We start from the raw sequence: 21,146 nt of genomic DNA, 5'->3' as shown, positions 1-21,146 counted from the left end.
TCACACCATATAACGCACATAAAACGCTCCAGGCTGTGGAGAAAAAGAGTAAGAACGTCTAAAAAAAAAAAGAAGAAAAGTTTATCAGACGTTTGGGAACTGTTAGGTAAGACTTCCTCAAGAATTGGCTATAAATTGAATAATTTTAATACAAGGGCAGTGGATGGATGACACTGAAATAATAAATAACAAACATTCACTTTGTGCTAAGGGACTGTTTGTGTGCCACACAGCACAGCTGTTGCCTAAGCAACTGATGGTCTTCATTAATACATGAGACAATGCTGTGACAGGGGCCAACCTGATCGCACTCTGGGCATGCGTCCACTAGCTTTTTGTTATTGCATATTTGTGCTGCAGCAGCAGGCTACACCCTTCTCCAGGCATTAATAACACCACCCTGCGTCAGGGACACTCACTATTCAAATGTCAGCAAAAACCATCAGAGCTGTGTTTGTATCTGCAGAGGGGCCTCTGCCGACATAGATAACGTTTATTTAAGTTTTCACTGTGGGTAGACTACTTCTCCCTCCCGAAGGTTTCAAAAGCAGATCGTTGTTCTTTTGAGTGTCATCTGTTTTTGCCTGTTGCTCCTCTGCTGCGTCTGGGACCCGCACTCATGCCAGAGAGTTGTGTTTTTTGGCAGAGAGGAGCGAATGACGTCGACAGGCGTGGTAATAACAATGAGAACACTATTAAATCCAGACTACACAGAATTAAAGCTTGCTTCAAAAAATGTGTAGAAAAACCTTCAGGGCGTGGCCTTAAAAATATGAAATCCATGTTTTGAAACGTTCATACCTGATGTGGTTTTTAAATTGAAACTTTCACTTGAACTTAAAGCACAATGAAAGCCACACACTCTGGTCGAGGAGTTTCCTGTGAGTCGGGGAGTGCGCACAGAGAATCCGAGCGGTACAGTACATAGGAAATGACTCATAGGAGTTGAACTGTTAGCGTGGGTGTGTGCGCTATTAAAACAAGGCGCAGACTCCTCCGGGTGACTCACTCTGATGCTCGCTTTTCCATGCTCAAACCCCAGCACGGATTGTTAATCAGATGAACTTTCGGGAATCGTGTGGCCGACAGCGAGCAGCTTCTCTCCCGCAGACATCATGGATTCAAACGCTCTCTGTGCGCTCTGCGGACTTATTATAGCGGCGGTGACTAATTTCCACGGCGTGAGCGCACAGAAAAGTAAGTGAAAAAAAGTTTTTCATTCAATCAACTTCATTATTTCATTTATAGTTTCACGTTTTCTCTTAGATGTGTTACTTTTAACTGAGTTCGATTCATGCGCAGAAGTTGGGTTTATTTGTTTCTGGGAACATGTTTTGCAGTCTGGTGGGTTGTTCTCCCTCTGATGAAGTTAGATATACTGGGTCTGCTTACAAAGCCGCTTCCTTTACCAGCTGCGTTTCTCACCGGTTCCGCATTCCGATTGCCTTATTTCACCCTGTCCATCCGTGCCCCAGGGGGGAAGGACCGGCCACAGGGAGAGGGCGCACTGCCGGTGTCCATTTTACGCAAAAAGTACAACTTCCTCCACTTCACAGAAACTCTGAGAAAATGAGCTTTTTACTTTCTTCCCTCAGTCGCCTGAGGTTTGGATTTAATCCCAGTGGAGAACACCAGACTCAGGTTGCACTGAGAACATGAAATCTTGAATAATTACTCTGCTCAGGACCTCAGATTTCCTCAGGCATTACAGTTACAAAGTGCACTTTAAACATTCTAAACTCAAAACATACTCCATCTGAAGTCTCTCCGTGAGAAACCATCTCTACATCTGGACATCAGCTGTAGATCCACCCACCCCCATCCATTTTATGACAAAACACAGCACACCCCCACACCCAAAAACAACCTCTGTCAGGCCTAGGTGCAGAGATTTGCCAAGGTCGCCTGGGAAAACAAAGAGATGACTCTAAATGTCTTCCAGATTTAAACACAGGAACGCTGAGAAACTGTTGAAATATGCCAAACTGAATCACATCTTTCTTACCCTTTAATTTAAGTTCAAAGTCAGCAACGTTTGCATCATCAGTGAAATCAGCAGGTTCAGGTTCAGATGTGGTTTGAGTTTAAACAGTGGTCAACCAGCAGTCAAGGTTCAGTTCATTTCACTGACCTTTTGAACTCTGGCGTGAGAGTCCAGCTGGCCCTGCTGGATGATGTAAGGCTGAAATCAGAATGGGAAGTGCTTACAAGAAATGTGACACATTTTTTCTTTGACCACAACTATCAAATGAGTCAGGCTCGCTCTGCAGGCGGGCGGTCTGTGGAGGAATAGGAGTCTCTAGGGAACCTGAGCATGTGGCTTTAACATTAACAGAGTTTGAGGTCAAAAAGCCTCTTACAGAACTTTCTGAGCAGGTGCCTTTTGGCTGCGGCTGTTTTTTTGACCTTTTGACAAGTTAAGTCTGTAATGTGACCTGGTGTCATGTTTTTTTGGAGCGCTTACAGTGTTAGCTGAAGAGATAGGTTTGTGAGGATGTGGTTTGGTTTCAGTTGAATTCTTATTAGAGTTGAAACATTTCTTGTTGGAGCTGCTCAACAATCGTGTTTAAGAACTCAGAAAAAAACAGACTTTTAAAAGAATGGTCAAAATGAAACTCAGATGTAATGATTTGAAGTCACAGGTTATGCTTCCACAAGCATAACCTTATGGTGTCTCCCATAATTCAACATTTTTATAGAGCCTACTTGCCTCCCATATGCCGGTGTGTGTGTGTTAAAGCAGGCTTTCCATTAACAAATGCCATCAAAAAGTTAACCCCACACACTGTCTAACATGAAAAATAAATTGATTTGCAATGTTTGGATACCACGCCGTTGTCACAATAAAAAGAAGTAACAAGCTACACAGTATGCAGGAGTTTACTTGCAACCTTCTGATGTCTTTTTCCATCCCTTCAAGTCTTTAAAATATACAAATTATCTCACATGTATCAAGCACAAACAAACATAACCCCAGTGACATCACTATGACATCATGAGAGTATTTGAAACTACAGCAACATTGCTGCAGATAATAATAATATGCAAACATGGCAGCTGGAAACTGTAGCCTCTCAGCTGTTAGGACTTTGGTTTCCCTTTTTCTTCAGTCAAGAGTGAACTGCAAATCCTAACATTCTGTGCTTTTTATTGGACGATACAGTCACATTTAAAGCCAGATCTGGGAATTAAGGACATGACCAACCTTCTCAAAAGCCAAATTATTAATATATAATGAATGTGTCATAGGTTGTAGCACTGCAGTAATTCTAAAGTCTCCAGTGTACATAAGATAGTACATTTAAGCAGTTCACTAAGGTTCTGTTTTTGTGCTTTACTGAAGCAGCTTTTTCCAGGTCACTTCTACTGAACAAATGTTCACATATAACTTAAAAAAAATAAGTCTTCAGAAAGCCCAGAACAATCTCATCATATTCAATACATTTAAGACATGCAGGACTATTTAGTGAAAAATAATGTACATGTGGGACCCCTCGCCATGTTACAGATGAAAGAAAAGAAAAGGAAACTCTGTAAAGCAAGGTTGTTTATCATGATCCTTCCACAACACAGGTCGAGGATAAATCATCATCTTATTATCATTCATAAATTCAAGTAATGTGTAAAAATACAACACTACTACAACCAGTCAACTTTTTCTTTAAAAAAAAAAAAAGTTAGGTTCCTCTTTAATGTGAAGTATATTGAGCTGGAAATACTTCAGGACTTCTTATTTGAGTTTTTAATACACAAGACTTTTACTTGTAATAGAAGTACAAGTCCATGCAAATATAAACATGACACTGAGAAGGAAGAAAGAACGTTATCATTTTATCGATCAAATATCTGCACTCTAGTTCCTGTTGCTTTGTCAGGTTTGGTATTGTTTTGTTCCTCTTATTAGGATGTTTTATCAGCTTTAAGCTTTATAATAATCATGACCTCATGTACATTCTATTGCCTTGGAGTATTAATGCACATAAGTGTCTTAAAGCCAGGATGTCTGGCACTGAAATAGTCTCTACACTCAGCTTGCTATCGGTGTTAAATGCGTCACATCTTCTAGGTAATTCCTTCCTTATCATCTGGGAAGTGCTCAGCTTTAATTGTTCAGCTGTCTGCCTCCCACACGAAGAGATGAAGCTGTCCATTGTGTTCACAAACAGATATTTACTCTTTAAGCTTCTCACAGACACATTTGGTTTTTCTCTGAAAGTCAACACGTAGACAGACGCAAAAACAATTCTGAGGAAGCTCTATGTAAAAATCACATCCTGCTCTTCACACACACTGCCTTCATGTTCACACAGCAGAAGCCACTGAGAAGTTATTCTCTCATCGAGCTGAAACTTTGCATCAGCAAGTCTGAGCCAAAGGAATTTCCCAGTTTCACTTAGCGAGAAGCCACAAAAGTTCCTCACGTGTTCTGTTCCAGTCACACTTTGTACTCTGTTAGTTTAGATTTTCCTGCAAATCACCAGGTAACCGTTTGTTTTAGTTTCATTTTGTTCCAGAGTTAAGCAACTGTTGTTTGATCATCTCCAAGTTTTACCTCTACATCATCATTTTCCAGACTGCTAAGCAGTGTGAATTATATCATAAATTATGGAAAATGTTTTGCCAAGGCCCTGCTTTGACAAAATGTTTCCTACTAGAAGAAATAAAAGTTACATAACTAACAGATGATTTTATTCTGTGTGCAGGTCAGTGTGGAACTTCAGAGTTTTGGAACTCAGATTTGGACATTTGTGTGTCTTGTTCATCATGCAAGCAGTACCCAAAGACCCCGTCATGCAACACATGTAAGACAAGGCACCGAAAGCTGAAAATTCCTGCCAGTTGTATCCGTGGAGCTTATGTTTTTTTTCTTTCTGTACAAACAACAGGTAAATCTGTGGATGAAACGTCTGATGTGTGGAAACTTGCAGCCATCACCAGTTTCTCCGTGCTGGCAGTCGTGCTGGTCGGTGCTGCGTTTATAATCGGGGTCATGGTGCATCGACGAAAGTCACACAAACGACCTCTACGTGGTGAGATTTCAGCAAAAAATCATGCCTATTACTGTTCATCTAAGGCGTTTAGTGACTTATGAGAGGAATGAGGAATCCATTATTGATGAGAAAACTACTTTGGGGTTGTGTAATCCTTGAAAAAAAAAAATGACATCATGCCCCTGGTGAAAACAGTTTCTTGGTAAAATGAGCACTAAGTGTGCTGTTGACTGTTTGGCATTACAGCTTACGCAACTGTGTCACAAAGACCATCAAAAAGTAGAAACCCAAATTCTACCTATTCACTTCTACTTAAAAACAATGGACTGATTTAAACAAGAAGTCATTCTGACCTACCCGTGTAGGAAAACAAAGGTTGGAATGATAACAATGAGGATGGCTGAATTCCAATTAGCTGCTTCAGTTTTAGGGCCCTGATATTTCTGCCTCATGACAGTCTTGGACACATGAAAAGAACACAGCTATAGTTCATGTTATTAGCAAAAAAAAACATGTGTTTTCCATTTCACTTGAAACAATGCAAACGATCATCTCTTTTGTGTACAGAACCCATTGAAGAAACAGCGGGACCACTTTATCAAGCTTAAACAGTTCAGTAAGTATCATTTTCACTTCACCCTGACAAGTTTTAATTCATCATTTTTTTTGGCTTACTAATAGCATCTTGTTGTATATAGCATACATGTTATGCTTGTAAATTCTGAAATGACATTCTGTAAAAACCAGCAACAACATGCACATTAAACCAGAAAAGTCCAGAACGCAAGACCAGCACTGTATGCATAAAATGTAGTTTGTTGTTCATTTGCTTTCATTTTATACATTGTTAAAGTCATTTAGAGAGCTGAATTTCTATCATGGCCTCCACAGCCTCATCTTCCTCTGAAAACAGATGTGACAGAAGCCATGAGCGACTTGTTCAGAGCCGGATGGAGGAGCTTCAGGACCATGAACAGTGTGCTCTGACTGCAGGATGTCTCCTCACCAGAACCGGACCAGTTTTTAATTTATTAGACTGTTGTGTGTGAAAAGACGCGCTTGGTTCTCGGAACGGAACCTACGAGTAACTTTGACACATCTGTAGGAGTAGAAACAACAACATATTAGTGGTATCATTCTCAGATTTTTGTGTGCCTTCATGCTCCACTTAGAAGAGACTTCTTGATGCAGAAAAAAACCTCACAGGGTTTACAGATGGCTGGTTTTAAAAAAACGACAGCCTTTTCTTCAGAGGGATGGAGGCTTCTCAAATCCTCCTTTGTGCTGTTCACCAGCAGGACTCCAGTGAATGTAACACAGCTACTGCTGCCTGCTGGGCTGCAGTTTGATCTCCTGCTATTTAGCAGGGTTAGACGGGGTCTCTCTGCCGGTCAGTTACAACAACAGCCTCGAAAACATGAGTCGCATACATGTGAGTGAGACATACTGTTAGGCACATTAAGGCCATTTGAATGTAGCTACCTTCACAGAAATGTATTCCAGCCTCATGCCCTGCCAGTACCTCTGTGTACCTGTTGTTTTAGTTAGTAGCCTAATGCAAAGATAAAGTTGGAGCGAACTGTACTCATCCACTGTTAAGGTCTCTCCTCGGACCCTCTCTGACTCTTTATCATTACATTATTGTCTTGTGTGTTTTAATGTTACGATGCTTTCTGAGACGTTTGTGTGTTTCTCAATTAACCACAATCCCAGAGATCAAAAGGTGTCTGTCTGCAAAGAGCTTGTAGGACAGGATGTTTGAAACACTAGACACAAGTTCCCAACTACTAACATGTGGGAATGCTGCAAGGAATGTACTGTAGTGAAGGACATGACTCCTGCAGTTTTTTAGGTGGAGCCACACACTCGCGATGCTAACTGACTCTGGAGTCATTTCAGACCTGCAAAAAGTAGCCACAACAAATAGAGCTGGGGGTAGAGTTGTTTTGTTCAAGCTCAAGCTAAATGTTTCATACATGTTGCAGTATGTGGTTCCTTATTCTTATTGTGTGTGTGACTGATCATGTCTGAGGTCATATTGTGGATCTGTCTGCTCGTGGGTAAACTTTCACCCTCTGGCAGCAGGATCACTTCAAATCCTTCGTTTTTTTTTTTTCTTCCTCTAGATGTTAATAGTATTTATTTTAAGGTATCTCACAGTGTCAAGTGACAAGCACACTTTTTGAGGGACTCCAGTGAAGACTTGTTTAACTTCCACCAGGCCAGCCAACAATGTTACTGAGTAATAACTAACATTTTCTGCATTTTTCCATTGCTTCTTTTTTTACTAATTGTAAATACTGTACATGCACTGGCTTCTTCTTTCTTACTGCGATTTTATTACTTGCTTTATGTACCAAATGTATTTTCACAATAAAACTGATAACTGAGTCTTACAGACATGCAAACTGCTTCATTTCACATATCTAAATATACAAACTATAATGCAAATATACAAAAGAATGTGGACAAGAAAAAGAAAGTTGTGTTTTCCAAGTCTTTTAATTTCAACTAGTTTTATTTGGAATATTTTGCAGATAGTCTAATCTAAGTTCTAACCAAGAAGTAGAAATCTACATTCCAGTGACAAAATAGTTCTAGAAATATGAATTAAATAGTGAGTAGATATTTTTCAGCACTGAAGATCCAATAAAACATCCTTACAATGTCGTGTATGCCTTTTTTATTACACAATAGCTAATCTGGCAGGTTTCTCCTGCTGAAGAGAATCTCGCTGTGATCATACAGAGATCCAACTGATATTTTGACTCTAATATTTACAGAGAGCTCTGAGATTCAACACACAAAACACCAGGTCGTGATTGTGACGGATGACAGAGGAGTTCATGTTAAGTGCCACAGGAGGTAAAAAAACAAACAAACGAACAAAAAAGCCAGTTTGTATGTTAATGTGCATGTCGTCTTGCTTAATGTGGAGGCTCCCATGGCATAAGAACACATGATACAGTGAGAGAACGAAACTGTTCCAACTAACAGAGGACATTTTTAGCTAAAATGCCAAGCTGAGATGTAAGCTCGTGAGTACATGTAATAGGTAAATAATGGACTTGACGCAGTGATAAGACAAACAAATGCGAACTATTCTTTCTGCATATTGCTTAAATTAGCCACTAACTAGTCGAACTGAGGTGAACTATAAGACATCAGACTGTGTGTCCTCCTAAGGCTACAAGTGTCTCATCCACAAATGTGCAAATGTAACTAAACCTGCAGAGAAACGTCCATGACAAACAGTTTACACAAACTACAAAGTAAATCCTAAAGATTTAAGCTTCATCCATCCTACATGTCTTACGACTGAGAGTTTAATAGTTACAGTGTACTTTCTACAGTTGAGCTGCATGAGGCATTACGTAGCGGCTGCTAGCTAGGCAGGGCTGTCCGTGAGGTATATCAGACTACTGACCAGTACCAGACATAGAAGGATTCTAACGGGTAAGGCATAAACATAAAGTGTAAGATTTGATTGTTGTACTAAAACGAAGGCTGCGTTCGCGTCGCTAGATTTGTTCAAAAAAAATAATAAAATAAAATAAAAATTTGAACACCATCACAGGAAAAACAGGCACGTTTGACAACTTGGCAAAAATAAACATAACCCTGAAAAATCAATCATTGCACATTTTTGAACAGAAAATGAAGGTGAACAAGGAGATGAAAGTGGTTCCTTCTTGCAAATCCAAAAAGCTCCAACATGTTGAACTTTATTAGTTGATATGAAGGTCATGCGTTTGATTTTGATCAAGAATTTGTGACAGATGAAAATGACTGGAGGATAAAAAAGGAACCATGTTCATCTCTCTGCTGCAGTACTTTAGTTATTGACCACTTTAGAACATTTTGATAGTGTGTGGTGGAGTAAGGTAAACTAATCGATGCATTTAAAGACTCTAATCATGTAGAGCACCGACACAATATTAACGCTGTGCTCGACACTATAACAAGAACTGTAAGAGGAGGTCTGTTGAAATTAAACTGCTACAGTTGATTTACATTTGAGGCACTGGCACTTGAACGTAACTGAAGCTGCGTTTCAAAGCTTCGACATGTTTCCACAGCACGCACCGCACACGGAGCTGTAACTGAATCATGGAGTGAAGACCAGTGTAGAAATGGCACAGGTGAAATATAAATGCTCTGCTTAGTTCGGTAACTGATTATCTACAAAGTTTCACACGTCAGGTTGGTTCCTTTTCAAGGTTTTACCCTGAGTGCTGCCAACAACACAAGCCTGGTTGTCTCCTGCCGGATTTATCTGAGAAGAAGAAGAAGAAGAAGAAGATACAAATCGACCGATGGCTACATGAGTTTTCGAAGACAGTTCGTACAACATTCATATAAAGTTATTTTCTAGTAAAATATACACATAAAATAACCGTAATAAATTAATAAATACATCCATTTTTAGCATACAATGTCACTCAACATGAATATTATTAGCAGTTTGACTATTTACTTGATATATGATTTCAGTTAAACACTTCTTCACTCCTGACCTTTGGACAAACCCGAGGTATTTGACTTAGAATAACAGGCTTGCCCTATTTGACCCCAAAGGAAAGTGAGCAGTCCTCCGACACTGACAGCAGCGCTAACAAAAGGATGCAGAGATAAATATAGTTTGAACATTTTGTTTCCTAAGGAACCTACAGAGGCACTGAATACAGTTATACACAGCAAGAGGAGGGTTTACCATAGGAACAGTTCTGTCTTACAAAAAAAAAAAAATCTGTTATTGTTTTGACATGGACCTGGGCTGCAATTCTCTGTTCGCTTTGGTTGGTTTGACATTGAGGAGAGGGTCGACCATCGAACGTCCTCTTTTCTACGATCGTGTGTATTCAGTGAAAAGATTCAGGCCTTACTAAACGACTACTGATAAACACTGTTGGAGACTTTCAGCAATGACAGCGACCGTTGAGGAGGTACGACTGGAAGTCCATGAAGGAAATGCCTTCAAAGAAGATTTTTTTTTTTTTTTTTTTAAAAAGGACCAAGGAACACTTTCTGAAAAAAAGAAAGAAAAGTTTTACAATTCTTGATAGAAGGATAATAAGAGATAAACAAAAGGGTCATAAGCCCTCTTTTCTTTAACAGTCAGGAGTCTTGTTCAAAGGAAAGACCCTATGTCCAAGTCCATGAAGGAGTTAGCGTCCATGCCAAAAGAGTTGTCATAGCTCTGGGTGTTCTGGTGCAACTTCTGATGGTGGCGCAGGTTGGATTTGCTAGAAAAGCTCTTGTCGCACAGCAGGCAGGCAAAGGGCTTCTCTTTGGTATGAATCCGTCGATGACAAATGAGCTGAGTGGACACGCGGAACGCCTTCCCGCACTCCAGACACTGGTAGCGCTTCGGCTCCGTGTGAATGCGCCGGTGGTTCTTGAGAGCCATCAGATTGGTGAACTCCTTCTGACACACGGAACAGGAGAAGGAGCCCGTCTTGTGGCTGTTCTTGTGGTTGAGGAGGGAGCCGGCGTGGCGGTACGTACGGCCGCAGTGCTCGCAAACGTGGCTCTTTTCTTCCGCGCCGCCGGGGTCGTTACTCAGCTGTGAATTTGCGATGCTTTCTGGGATATGAGACAAAGGTGGCGGGACCTGCTTGTGCATCCCATCAATCCCCAAGGTCTGATTTATCCCTGAGTCCCAGCAGATGCTGTTATCTTCAGGTTCACCCGCGTCGTGTTGATAGGGGTCCCCACCCCCGTGGTGCAGTTCCTGGTGCTGCTGGAGGCTGGCCGTGTCAGGAAACGTCTGCTGGCAGAGGCTGCAGACTAAAGAGCGCTCCTTCGAGTGAACGTCCATGTGGCTCTGCAGGTGGGACACAAGACAGAAGGTCTTGCCGCACTCAGGGCAGCAGTGACGCCTCATCTGGGAGTGAATCTGTAGAGTCAAAGGATCAGGAAACGTCTGGAGACACAAGGTGCAGTGGTGGAGGTTGTCCGAGTGAGTCTTTTTATGGTTGAGGAGGGATCCAGCGTGGCGGTAGGAGCGCCCACACAGGTCACACCTGCAGCAGGGATATGTTCATAAAAACAAAATCTAGCATTATACTGTGACATCAATCATGTTACTCAATCTGCAGATGACTATCCTAATACACTTCTGTGAGAATAAAAGCTACACAAACGCTGCACTTTTGAGGGTGATAACAGTATTTGCAAATAGCACAGCTATTCCTTTAAGATAGAACTTAAACATCCTTTTTTTTTTGTAAGGTACCTTTAAACGAGTCAGTTTAAGTACTTCCTCTAAGTAAGATATTTACAGTTCAAGAATCATTTTGTTTTTTTCCCCCTCCACTCTGATGGGAACAAACTAACTCTTAACTTTAGCTTTTATATTTCTTCTGCCGACAAAGACTACAAACAAATACAGATATACTTTCAGTGAGCTCATTTATTATTTTAGACTGGCTTTCTAATCCGACAGGTCAGGTTAGACTGTTACACAAATACACATAATAAATAAACACAAAAGGGTGCGTGTCCCCTGAATCACATACGAAGGCCATGAAAAGATGCAAAATCACAACGACACAATCAAGCAACATGTACACCAGTACTCTGAGGAGTAGTGAGACTCCGTGTTGTGAGAACCTGCGAGTGTGGACTTTTTCTGAAGCCCTCAGATTTCATCAGAAACGGTCGACCTAACCCTGATCAAAAAGCAAACGATTCTCAAGTTGTTTGCTTGTTTCCCTGTAGACAGAGTTGACGCGGCATGCATTTAGAGCTGTTAAAGACGTAGAGAAAACAGCATTTTATTTCCTCTCAGGTGGGAGCGCATCTCTTGCTTTGCCTTTGGTCTGAGCACACCGTTCAGAATGCGGAATACTCACATGAAGCACTTGTCTCCTCTCTCCGCCTGCTGGATTCCAGATCTCACCGAGTTCTCTTGACCCCGGCGGCAGCGGTGCCTCTTCAGACCTGATCTGCCGTGGAAGCTCTTCCCGCACGCGGGGCAGCTGAAGTGACTCGTCGCTCGGTTGTGGACCCTCTGGTGGTTGTGAAGGATACTGGCGAGGCGGAAGGCCTTTCCGCACGTGAGACACACGTACTTCTTCTTCTGTGTGTGGATGCGCGTGTGGTTCCGGAGAGCCATGGGGTTGGTGAAGGGTTTCGAGCAGAAGGTGCAGCTGAAGTGTCCCGTCTTGTGGGTGTTCTTGTGATTCAGGAGTGAGCCCGCGTGGCGGTAGCTGCGATTACATATGTTGCACGTAAAAGGCCGCTCCTCTTTCTTGGAGGACGTGTTTGTTTGCGCGTCACTGCTGCCTGAAGCTCCGTCGCAGGCGTGTGCCGTCAGCTGCTCCACGGAAAAGAAGGCCTGCTTACATTCCTTACACTTAAACGTTCTGGATCTCAGGCCCCTCCTGCCTGCTGTCCCGTCTTTTCGAAGGTCTGCACAAACGTGGGCTAAGAGCTGCTTCTTTCCTCTGAAACCTTTCCCACAGTTTTGGCAGGAGTGCCTTTTCAGCGCAAAGTGGGTGCGCAAGTGGTTCTTCATGGCCAGCTGGTTGGAGTAAGTGTTGTTGCAAACAGAGCAGTAATATTCGCCTGTTTTGTGGGAGTTTTTGTGGTTGACGAGACTTCCTGCGTGGCGATATGTACGCCCACACTGGTCACAGGCAAAGGGCCGCCCATCACCCGTCTCCTCGGATTTGACGGACGTCTCACACTTGGTTTGTCCACTCTTCGGCTCGTGTGGTTGCCTGCAGCGGCGGGTCGAGGCGAAAGCCTGGCTGGCGTTTGAAGCGAAGGCCTGCATTCCTCCGTCGGACCTGGTCCCATTCATCTGCATGAGGGCCTGGATCTGGTTGTTGAGTTCCTGGATCTTGGCCTGGTTCTCTTTGTGCCTCCTCAGGTGATTCAACAGCTGCTTCTGAATTTTGAACGCTTTCCCACACTCGTGGCAAGTGTGCCTGGGGGGAAAGAGACAAAGCATTTTCTTAGTACTGTGTTTGGGGAACAGTTTAGCCTGGGAATGGAGCCATAATGACGTAAACAGCAAGAGACATTTCTATGACATCCTTTTTTGTTGCAACATGAGTAAAACATTACTTAACATCTTTTTTCATGATTTAGAACATCAGTAAAAAAAATAAATAAAAAAAGTTTGAATTTGACCAGGTTTATGTTGTCTTTTTTGAACTAACCTTTTAATATCAAAGTGTGACCTCTGGTGGTTCTTTAGGGCCAACAGGTTGTAGAAGCGTTTCTGGCACACGAGGCATCTGAACACACCTGTCTTGTGGGACTTTTTGTGGTTCAGGAGGGAGCCGGCGTGTCTGTATGAGCGCCCGCACTGATCACACTTGTACTGGCGACGCTTCGTATCGATGGTTTCTTTTCGAGGAGTGCCGTCTTCGCGCTGGGCGACATCGTTCACTTTCATTTCCTCCTTACAGCGCGTCAACTCATCTGCCCTCTCGGCTGTGCAGCCATGGTTGTCGAGGTGATGGTAGCTGGTGCAGAAAATCCCACAGCTGCCACAGATGATACTTTGTGCTTCCTCCTTGTCTGCAGACACATCGCTGCTGATCATTTGTAGATTCTCGACATTAGTCACCTGCTCCTGGTTGTGTAGGAGCTGATGACTTATCAAGTCTTGTCTGTTAGCAAAACTTTCTCCACATGTGCTACAAATCATCATCTCTCCAGGCTCTTCGTCTTTCACTTCTTCATGGGAGGACATTGACGAGGGCCCGGAGCTTGCAGGAGTACCATGAGACTGTGTGTGACCTCGCAGATGGCTCCTGAGAGCCCTCATGCTGGTGTAGCTATTTCCACATATGGAACACTGATACAGCTCCCCATCATCATCATCCTCCTCCTCCTCTTCCTCCTCCTCCTCGTCAGCATTGTCATCTTCTCCTCCACCAATTGGCGGACCGCTGTTCAGATTTTCCTGGAAATCCTGTTGAAAATAACTTTGGTCATGGCTTACTTTCTGACCATGGAACTCAACATTACTTCCTGGATTTCCACCTGCACAGTGACCATTACTGTCCTGAAACTGTATACTGCTGTCATAGTCGCTGCTCGTAGTGTCATGCTGCTGCTGCATTAGCAAAGGGCAACTGTGAGACTTAATTCCTGCAATATCGGAAAATGTCTCGCCGCAGTCTGCGCACATGTGCCGCTGCATCAGGTGCTCATCGTGAGGTAGATGCACTGTCATATCCTGGGAAAAGTCCTGATTAAACTGCTCATGGTATAACGCTCCGTTGCTGTGATCTGCTCCGTTCTCCTGCTCCACACCGAGTGCATGGTGAGTGCCCTCCTCCCCCTCGTCGTGAGAGGACAAGCAGCTCTGTTGGCTGTCCAGAGTCAGAGGCTCTGAAGAGAGCCAGTCTTCCTCAGTGAGGAGGCTAAAAGATGACGACTGACCTTTGTGGACACGGAGGTGACTTTTGAGGGCAGCAAGGTGGGGATAACTCTTCCTGCAGATAGAACACTGGTAAATCCCGACCTGATGGGACCGTTTGTGGTTGATGAGGCTCCCAGAGTGCCGGTAGCTTTTGCTGCAGACTTGACACTTGAAGGGTCGCTCATCAGAATCTACAGTCGAAGTCTCTTCTATTTCAGTAGCATTGTCCGTGACTTGTGAGTGCGTCAGGGCAGGATTGAGAATGCTTGGGTCAACAATGATATTTTCTCCCTGAGTGCAATTGGAAGAGAGCATCTGAGTTTTGGAGCAGTCTGAGTACAGATAACTGTTCCTCGTAACATGCTCCTGAGGCTGATCAAAGCCGCTGTGATTATCTAAAGAGGATACTGACGGAACATTGTTTAAAGGAGATGCATAAAAACTTGACTCAGGTGAAGCAATACTGTTTTCATATGACATATTGTGGTTTTCTGATAAGGATTCTTGAAGCCCCGATGTCAAAGATGACGAGTTATGCATCTGTATGTGTTCCTGGAACTCCTCATCATTTGGGAAAAGAACCTGACACAGATGACAAAAATTAACAGGAGCATCTTGGCTCTGAGGTGAAAACTGGTTCAGTGGCGTGCCTGTGTATGACCCGCCTGGGTCAGGGTCTGACCCACTTCTGGCCCTGTGAGTTCTCTGGTGGCTGTACAGAGCAGCCATGTTATTGAACAGTTTGAAACACACTGTGCACTCAAACATTCCCACTTGGTGAGTCTTTTTATGATTGGTCAGGCTTCGATGGTGTAGGTATGATTTGTCACATAAATCACATCTAAAAGGTCGATTTGCTGAATCATCTGAGGTCTCGGACTGTAGATGATAAACAGCCTCATTCTTTTCCTCGACTGGGCTGATTTCTGCGGGATTCTCCAAAGTGTTGGAATTCTCATGTGGAGCTTGTGGGTGATCGTTCTCGTTTTCATCTGAGGGATATTCTGCGTCTACCTTCCTATACGACTGCTCCTTTACTCGCCTTGCAAGATGAACTCTTTCATGTGTAGCCAGCTGGGTCGCCAGGCGAAAAGCTTTTCCACATTCATCACAAGAGTATTTTTTTTGTGAATTGTGAATCCGGAGATGACTCTTCAGGGCCAAAGCATTGGAGTTTTCTTTCCCACATATGTTACATTGAAAAGAGCCTACCTCATGAGTCTTTTTGTGGTTGGCTAGGCTACCAGCATGCCTATAACCACGTCCACATTCGTCACACTTAAACCTGCGTTCTTCATCTTGTTGAAGGTGAACAATTACGTGCTCCTGCAGACTGGGCATGGTGGGACATATCAGGCCGCATTGTTTGCAAGGAAATCCTGTTGTCCTGCCAGGGTCTTGCAGTGCCATCACAAGATAATTGACTTAAGTGCACAAGAAACAGTCTGTATGAATGTGCAGAACGGAAATGCATTAGATGTATGTGAAGCTCATAAATATGTCTTTACGATAAGATCCAAGAAGACAAAAATAAAAAACATCCAGGAAAGTAATAACAGCACGGGATGTGGTGAATCAACTCCAAACACTGAATAATGATCCGAGTTTGAATGAGCTGTTGAAGAGAGAAATTGAGATAGTTAGAGGGGCTGTGTATTCACAACTACTTAAATGTATTAGCTTTAAGAAAAAAGTTGTGCATATAATGTGGTCAGCTTAAGCCAACCTGAAAATGGTACTTTGCTAAACACACAAACATCAGTTCTATAGCACAATGACAATCATCATTTAAATCAGTCTGTTGATATTTTTAAACATCTAATAAATCTTGTTGGATTAATTGCACCACTGGCTTCATTAACGTGAAAAGAGCTGGCGAGAAGAGACGCCCGGCATGACTTGTTTTGATCTCTGCAGCAGCAGGCTAACTGGACTAGCTGTGTCAATAAACCGGCGGCTAACGCCTCTTTCCAGTTTGACTGAAAATGTCTTCTACGGCATTATAGACAGAACAAATACAAACCCTCGTGTAATTATTGTATTATAAAGATATACATATGTTTATTGAGGTTACATTGATACATCTGACAATTCAACTAGCTTGTGTTAGCGCGCCATCAGCTAGCATCAGGACGGCTAGCTAAACAAACATTGCACCAAAAACGCCATGAAGTCATTTTAAATGCGAAACGTAAATCAACGCGTCAGATTAAATACCTGGAGCAGAACTGACACACTGCGAGCCTCCGATGTTATATTTCTAATCATCAACTAAAAAACGTTAAATTTAAGAAAAGGGCAACCCCCCTATTCAATTGTCTTTTTTCTTCCATCCCCGTTTCCACATTGCTCTTGTTGCTAGGAAACAGGAAATGTGCAGCAGAGAAATACTTCCCCCCTGAAAAGTAACGAGCAAGGTACGCTAAAGCGTACAAGCTGCGGCGAAGTCAAGTGTTAATTCCGCTAATAAGCAACGTTAAACCACGAAAGCTTAATGTTTAATGACTTTATTTAAATCTTTAACACGTAATTAAAGCTAAATATCCGTTCTGGATAAGAGACAAGCTAAGACAGCTAGCACAGCTACATCAAACTTTACTCTTATGTAAGATAGCCTCTTAACTTCATGAGGGTTACCATCTTTCCCAGAAGCTTTCTAATAATAACAATAATAATACACAATTTTTGCGGTTTTCCTGACATTTATCACCTGAAACGGGTTTAAAATGTTGCACACTTGGCTTGCTGAGAGCTGTCGTCATCATGGTCCTAGAGCCGTCCCCCATCCTGCAGCCAACCAGCAGCAACCTCAGTGTGCTTACTAAACGTATCCGTGCACCAAAACATCGTTTACTGGCATTATCTGCAGATTGTTGATGTCCGTACCCAGGTAAGAAAGTCACCATTTACCTCATACACCCAGATGTTAGCTTAGTCCATCACGCTTATAAACCCCCTCTATGATGATGTTGACACTGTCGAGTGAATTGGAGCAGCCGGTCCTAAAGCCAGCCATTTTGAGTCTGTAAAATGTTTAGCCAGAAAGCTAACGAAAAAGCTAACGTGCAAGTCCTCTCGACTTAATAACCTCATCACACTGACTCGTGATCTTTGATCACCGGGAAGGCTCGTGCACATGTCAGTGTTTTGAACACAGTGATCTCTGTCGTTACATCGCCAACTTCCTCTGTCATAAAAGCAGCTAGCTTATTGTCCCAGAGGTCCTAATGCCAGCCATTTTGTGATGTAATGCACACCCATATATTTCCCTTTTTATACAGATATTTCCTCATTAACCGTCACTGACAATCTACTCCTCAATCATATGATACATGTCACAAGACTTTAGTCTGACGTCTCTGTAAAAACAGACAGCCTCTTCACCTCATGATGCCAATGAACTTTCTTTCTTTTCTTTTTTTTTTTAAAACATAATTGTCTCATGTCTTTACAGATGAAAACATGGCCTCTCCTCAGGCTGGCAGCCCACCTCTTGAAGAGCAATACACCCCCACTGACCAGGATGAAGAGAGCCAACAAGAGCAAGAGCTTGTGAGAGATCAGCCTGCAAAAAAACGAGGCAGAGGCAGGCCTCCAAAAGCCAAACCTTCCTTCAAATGCTCTGAGTGTACAGAGGCTTTCAGGAGTCTGTCAGCTCTGCGGAGCCACAAGCTTTCAGTACATACAAAGGACGATCAGCAGCAGCAGCAGCAGCACTCATGTTCTCAGTGTGCCAAAACTTTCTCCAGCAAGGCTCAGCTCTCAAAGCACGAGCGCACTCACTCAGTGCAGCGTCCTTTTCAGTGTCCCGACTGTCACAAGGCTTACAAGACACCCACCGAGCTACGCAACCACAGCCGCTCTCACACCGGGGAGAAACCCTTCGTATGCACGGAGTGTGGGAAGGCCTTCATGCAAGCGATATGCCTGAGGATCCATATGACGCAGCACAGTGGAGAACGTCCTTACTCCTGCCGGCAGTGCTCAAAGAGCTACCCCACTCTGTCTAAACTAAAGGTGCACATGCGCTCTCACACAGGGGAAAAGCCATACTTCTGTGCTGAGTGTGGTAAGAGCTTTGCTGATCCCTCTGTGTTCCGAAAACATAGACGAAATCACCAGGGACATCGGCCATACGCTTGCGACAAATGTGGGAAAACATACACGGAGCTGAAGGACCTGAAAAACCACGAGCGTTCCCACACCGGAGAGAAACCCTACCTGTGTTCTGACTGCGGCAAAGCCTTCTCCCGCTCCTCCTCTTTGGCCTGCCATCAACGCATTCACTCCCAGAATAAACCCTATCAGTGTGAGCAGTGTGGCAAGGGCTTCACCCAGCTGTCCTCCTACCAGTCTCACCTCCGCACCCACTCAGGGGAGAAGCCGTTCCTCTGCCCGCAGTGTGGAAAGATGTTTTCAGACCCTTCTAGCTTCCGCCGCCATCAACGCGCCCACCAGGGTTTCAAGCCCTACCCCTGTGACAAGTGCTCCAAGAGGTTCAGGCAGCCAGCTGACCTGGCCGTACACGAGCGTGTTCACTCTGGAGAGCGACCGTACAAATGTCAGAGTTGCGACAAGGCCTTCGTAGCATCGTGGGATCTGCGGCGTCACATGCTCGTCCACACCGGTCTCAGGCCCTTTTCATGTACAGAGTGTGATAAGTCATTCGCCGAGCGATCCAGCCTAAACAAACACCGCCGCGTGCACTCTGGAGAGAGGCCATTTAAATGTGAGGAGTGTTTGAAGTCATTTGTGGTATCCTCCAGCCTGCGTAAGCATGAGAGGACTCACCTCGCTGAGCAGTCTGAGCAGCAGCAGCAGCAACAACAACAACAACAACAACAACAACAAGAGACAGAATCTGAATCGTCTTCAGGCTTCACGACTCTGCCTCAGTTCTCCTGTACTCACTGTGATGCTACGTTTGGAAGCTGGGATGAAGTCCAGGCTCATGAAAATCTTCACTCCATTGACTCCACTCCTTCGACTGTTAGCAAAATTGTTCAGATGAGCTCGCATGTCTGCGAGACCTGCCAGGCGGAGTTCGCACAGTTGGCCGACTTGCATGAGCACGAGAAGCAGCATCCCAAGCCGAGGCCTTACATCTGCAGCAACTGCAGCAAAGGCTTCCTCAACAAATCAGGGCTGCGGAAACACCAGAAGATCCACTCGGCCAGCAAACCCCACAGCTGCCCCCACTGTGGTAAAGCCTTTCTCTTCGCCGCCTACCTCCGCAAGCACTTACGGACTCATGCAGACGCTACGTCAGCATCCACACAACTCACCGAGATGAACATTATCCACACCGACCCTCTTCCCTCTCCTCCACACTCCACTGAGATTTCTCCCTCCACTGTAGAACCCAGCACCCTCTCCCTGACCGTCCCAGTGACTGTACCTGTAACAGCTTTTCAGACTCTGCCGGAATATTTAGTCAAAGAGGAGGGTCTTTGAGTGAAGGTTTTCCCTTTTGCAGAGTTTGAATTCCTCACATATTCAGCCAGGCGCCTTTTTGTCCTCTGATTTGTCCGAGGTGTTATGTTTTAAGCAAATGTCGTCTCCTTCATGTAAATTGTCAGCAGCTTGTCACTGTTTTGTCCTGATATTTTAAGTATGTTACATAATAATCATGTTTTAAAATACTGTATGTAATGTGCTCTAAGTATCCTATGAATAACTGGTCTCATATTTATGAATCGCTTCATAAAATGTGCTTTTGCAAACTTTTATTCTGATCATTTTAACATCTCACTTATAATGTTGTGATTTGAGGTAAACATGTTTTAGATATGGTTTTTATTTACAGCTTGTTTTAAATCAGCATTCCTTGAACTCACACTGTAGAGGAACAAAACAATTTGTATCTGTTTGACTGTGTCTGAGTATCAACCTATAATCCTAAAAAAAAGAGTTGAATAAAAATCTGTTCCATTCTGAGATATTTAATCTGAGGAAATGATGTAAGATAAAAAAAAAAAAGTGTCATGAAGACAATAATCGTACTCCCATTTGTGTGTTTTATAGTTATATGAATGTTAAAAAAACAACTATTAGCGAGTAGTAAAGTGCTGATGAGGTCAAATTAAGTTAGCTTCCGTCAGCACATCATGGGGTGAGAAACAGTTACACATATTTTGATGACATTTCCGTCACGGTTAAAAGGCTGAATGCAAAGTAAAAGCGCCATCATTCAATCAGCTGCAGAACTGAAAGGTGAGTTTCTCTCATCTGCTTCACCTCACTGACATTCATCTTTAGGTGCTTTATGAAACGCTTCATAATCAGCTCTATATTCCTGATGGGACGTTTGGGAATACTTGTAACAGTTTTCATGCTTCCTTTAAATCAAGAACTGGTTTATGTTGCAGCTAACATCCTTTTGGGGCCACAACATTTTTGTAGTACACATGCACAGTGGTGGAAAGTACGTTTGAGTGTCATTACAATACAAGGTTTAGGCATCCTCTCTTTTTATTTCTCCTATATGACTATATTGAAATGCTTTTTAGTTGTGATGGACTACTAAAACAGTAAACGCATTCAAAGGAGGGCATGACGGGCTGATTATTTGTCAACTGACAAAATTATTCTGCAAAAAAATAAAAACATAATTTTGAATGTATTGTTGAGGTGTCAACAGACACTTGCTAAGTGAACTAATGGAGAAAAGAATCAGCAGGTACACCAGCAGGTTAACCTGTGGGTCTAAATTGAACAGGTTGAGCCTGTTTTAAGCTTCTATGCTGCGATCAAATAAAACCAGCTTAACT

The 21,146-nt window shown here is 43.2% G+C and overlaps 3 protein-coding genes across 5 annotated transcripts; 2 read left to right on the top strand and 1 right to left on the bottom strand.

Moving 5' to 3' along the window:
- The first annotated feature begins 492 nt into the window (after positions 1 to 492).
- Positions 493 to 8,744, top strand: LOC306842373 (uncharacterized protein). Its single transcript, XM_079372578.1, has 5 exons — positions 493 to 1,197; positions 4,704 to 4,802; positions 4,887 to 5,030; positions 5,559 to 5,607; positions 5,883 to 8,744. Exons 1-4 carry the CDS (start codon positions 1,116 to 1,118, stop codon positions 5,597 to 5,599), a joined length of 366 nt encoding a protein of 121 aa, XP_079228704.1. The 5' UTR covers positions 493 to 1,115; the 3' UTR covers positions 5,600 to 5,607; positions 5,883 to 8,744.
- On the bottom strand, positions 7,475 to 17,780 carry znf646 (zinc finger protein 646). 3 transcript variants are annotated; one of them, XM_079372570.1, is made up of 4 exons: positions 17,496 to 17,780; positions 13,163 to 15,991; positions 11,849 to 12,928; positions 7,475 to 11,017 (listed from the first exon to the last, which is right to left on the bottom strand). In XM_079372570.1, exons 2-4 carry the CDS (start codon positions 15,784 to 15,786, stop codon positions 10,123 to 10,125), a joined length of 4,599 nt encoding a protein of 1,532 aa, XP_079228696.1. In that variant the 5' UTR covers positions 15,787 to 15,991; positions 17,496 to 17,780; the 3' UTR covers positions 7,475 to 10,122. The 3 variants fall into 3 exon arrangements, with proteins under 3 accessions (XP_079228696.1, XP_079228695.1, XP_079228694.1); XM_079372569.1 differs by lacking the exon at positions 17,496 to 17,780 and adding an exon at positions 17,087 to 17,212; XM_079372568.1 differs by lacking the exon at positions 17,496 to 17,780 and adding an exon at positions 16,594 to 16,714.
- On the top strand, positions 16,789 to 20,391 carry znf668 (zinc finger protein 668). The gene is made up of 2 exons (XM_079372573.1): positions 16,789 to 17,266; positions 17,831 to 20,391. The coding sequence occupies exon 2, from the start codon at positions 17,839 to 17,841 to the stop codon at positions 19,828 to 19,830; it is 1,992 nt and encodes a 663-aa protein (XP_079228699.1). The 5' UTR covers positions 16,789 to 17,266; positions 17,831 to 17,838; the 3' UTR covers positions 19,831 to 20,391.
- Positions 20,392 to 21,146: the final 755 nt, after the last annotated feature.

Source organism: Symphodus melops (genome assembly GCF_947650265.1).
Source record: "Symphodus melops genome assembly, chromosome: 21".
Taxonomy (NCBI): Eukaryota; Metazoa; Chordata; class Actinopteri; order Labriformes; family Labridae; genus Symphodus; species Symphodus melops.
Note: the sequence above shows the minus strand (reverse complement) of the source record. Positions and strands in the feature narration are given on the sequence as shown.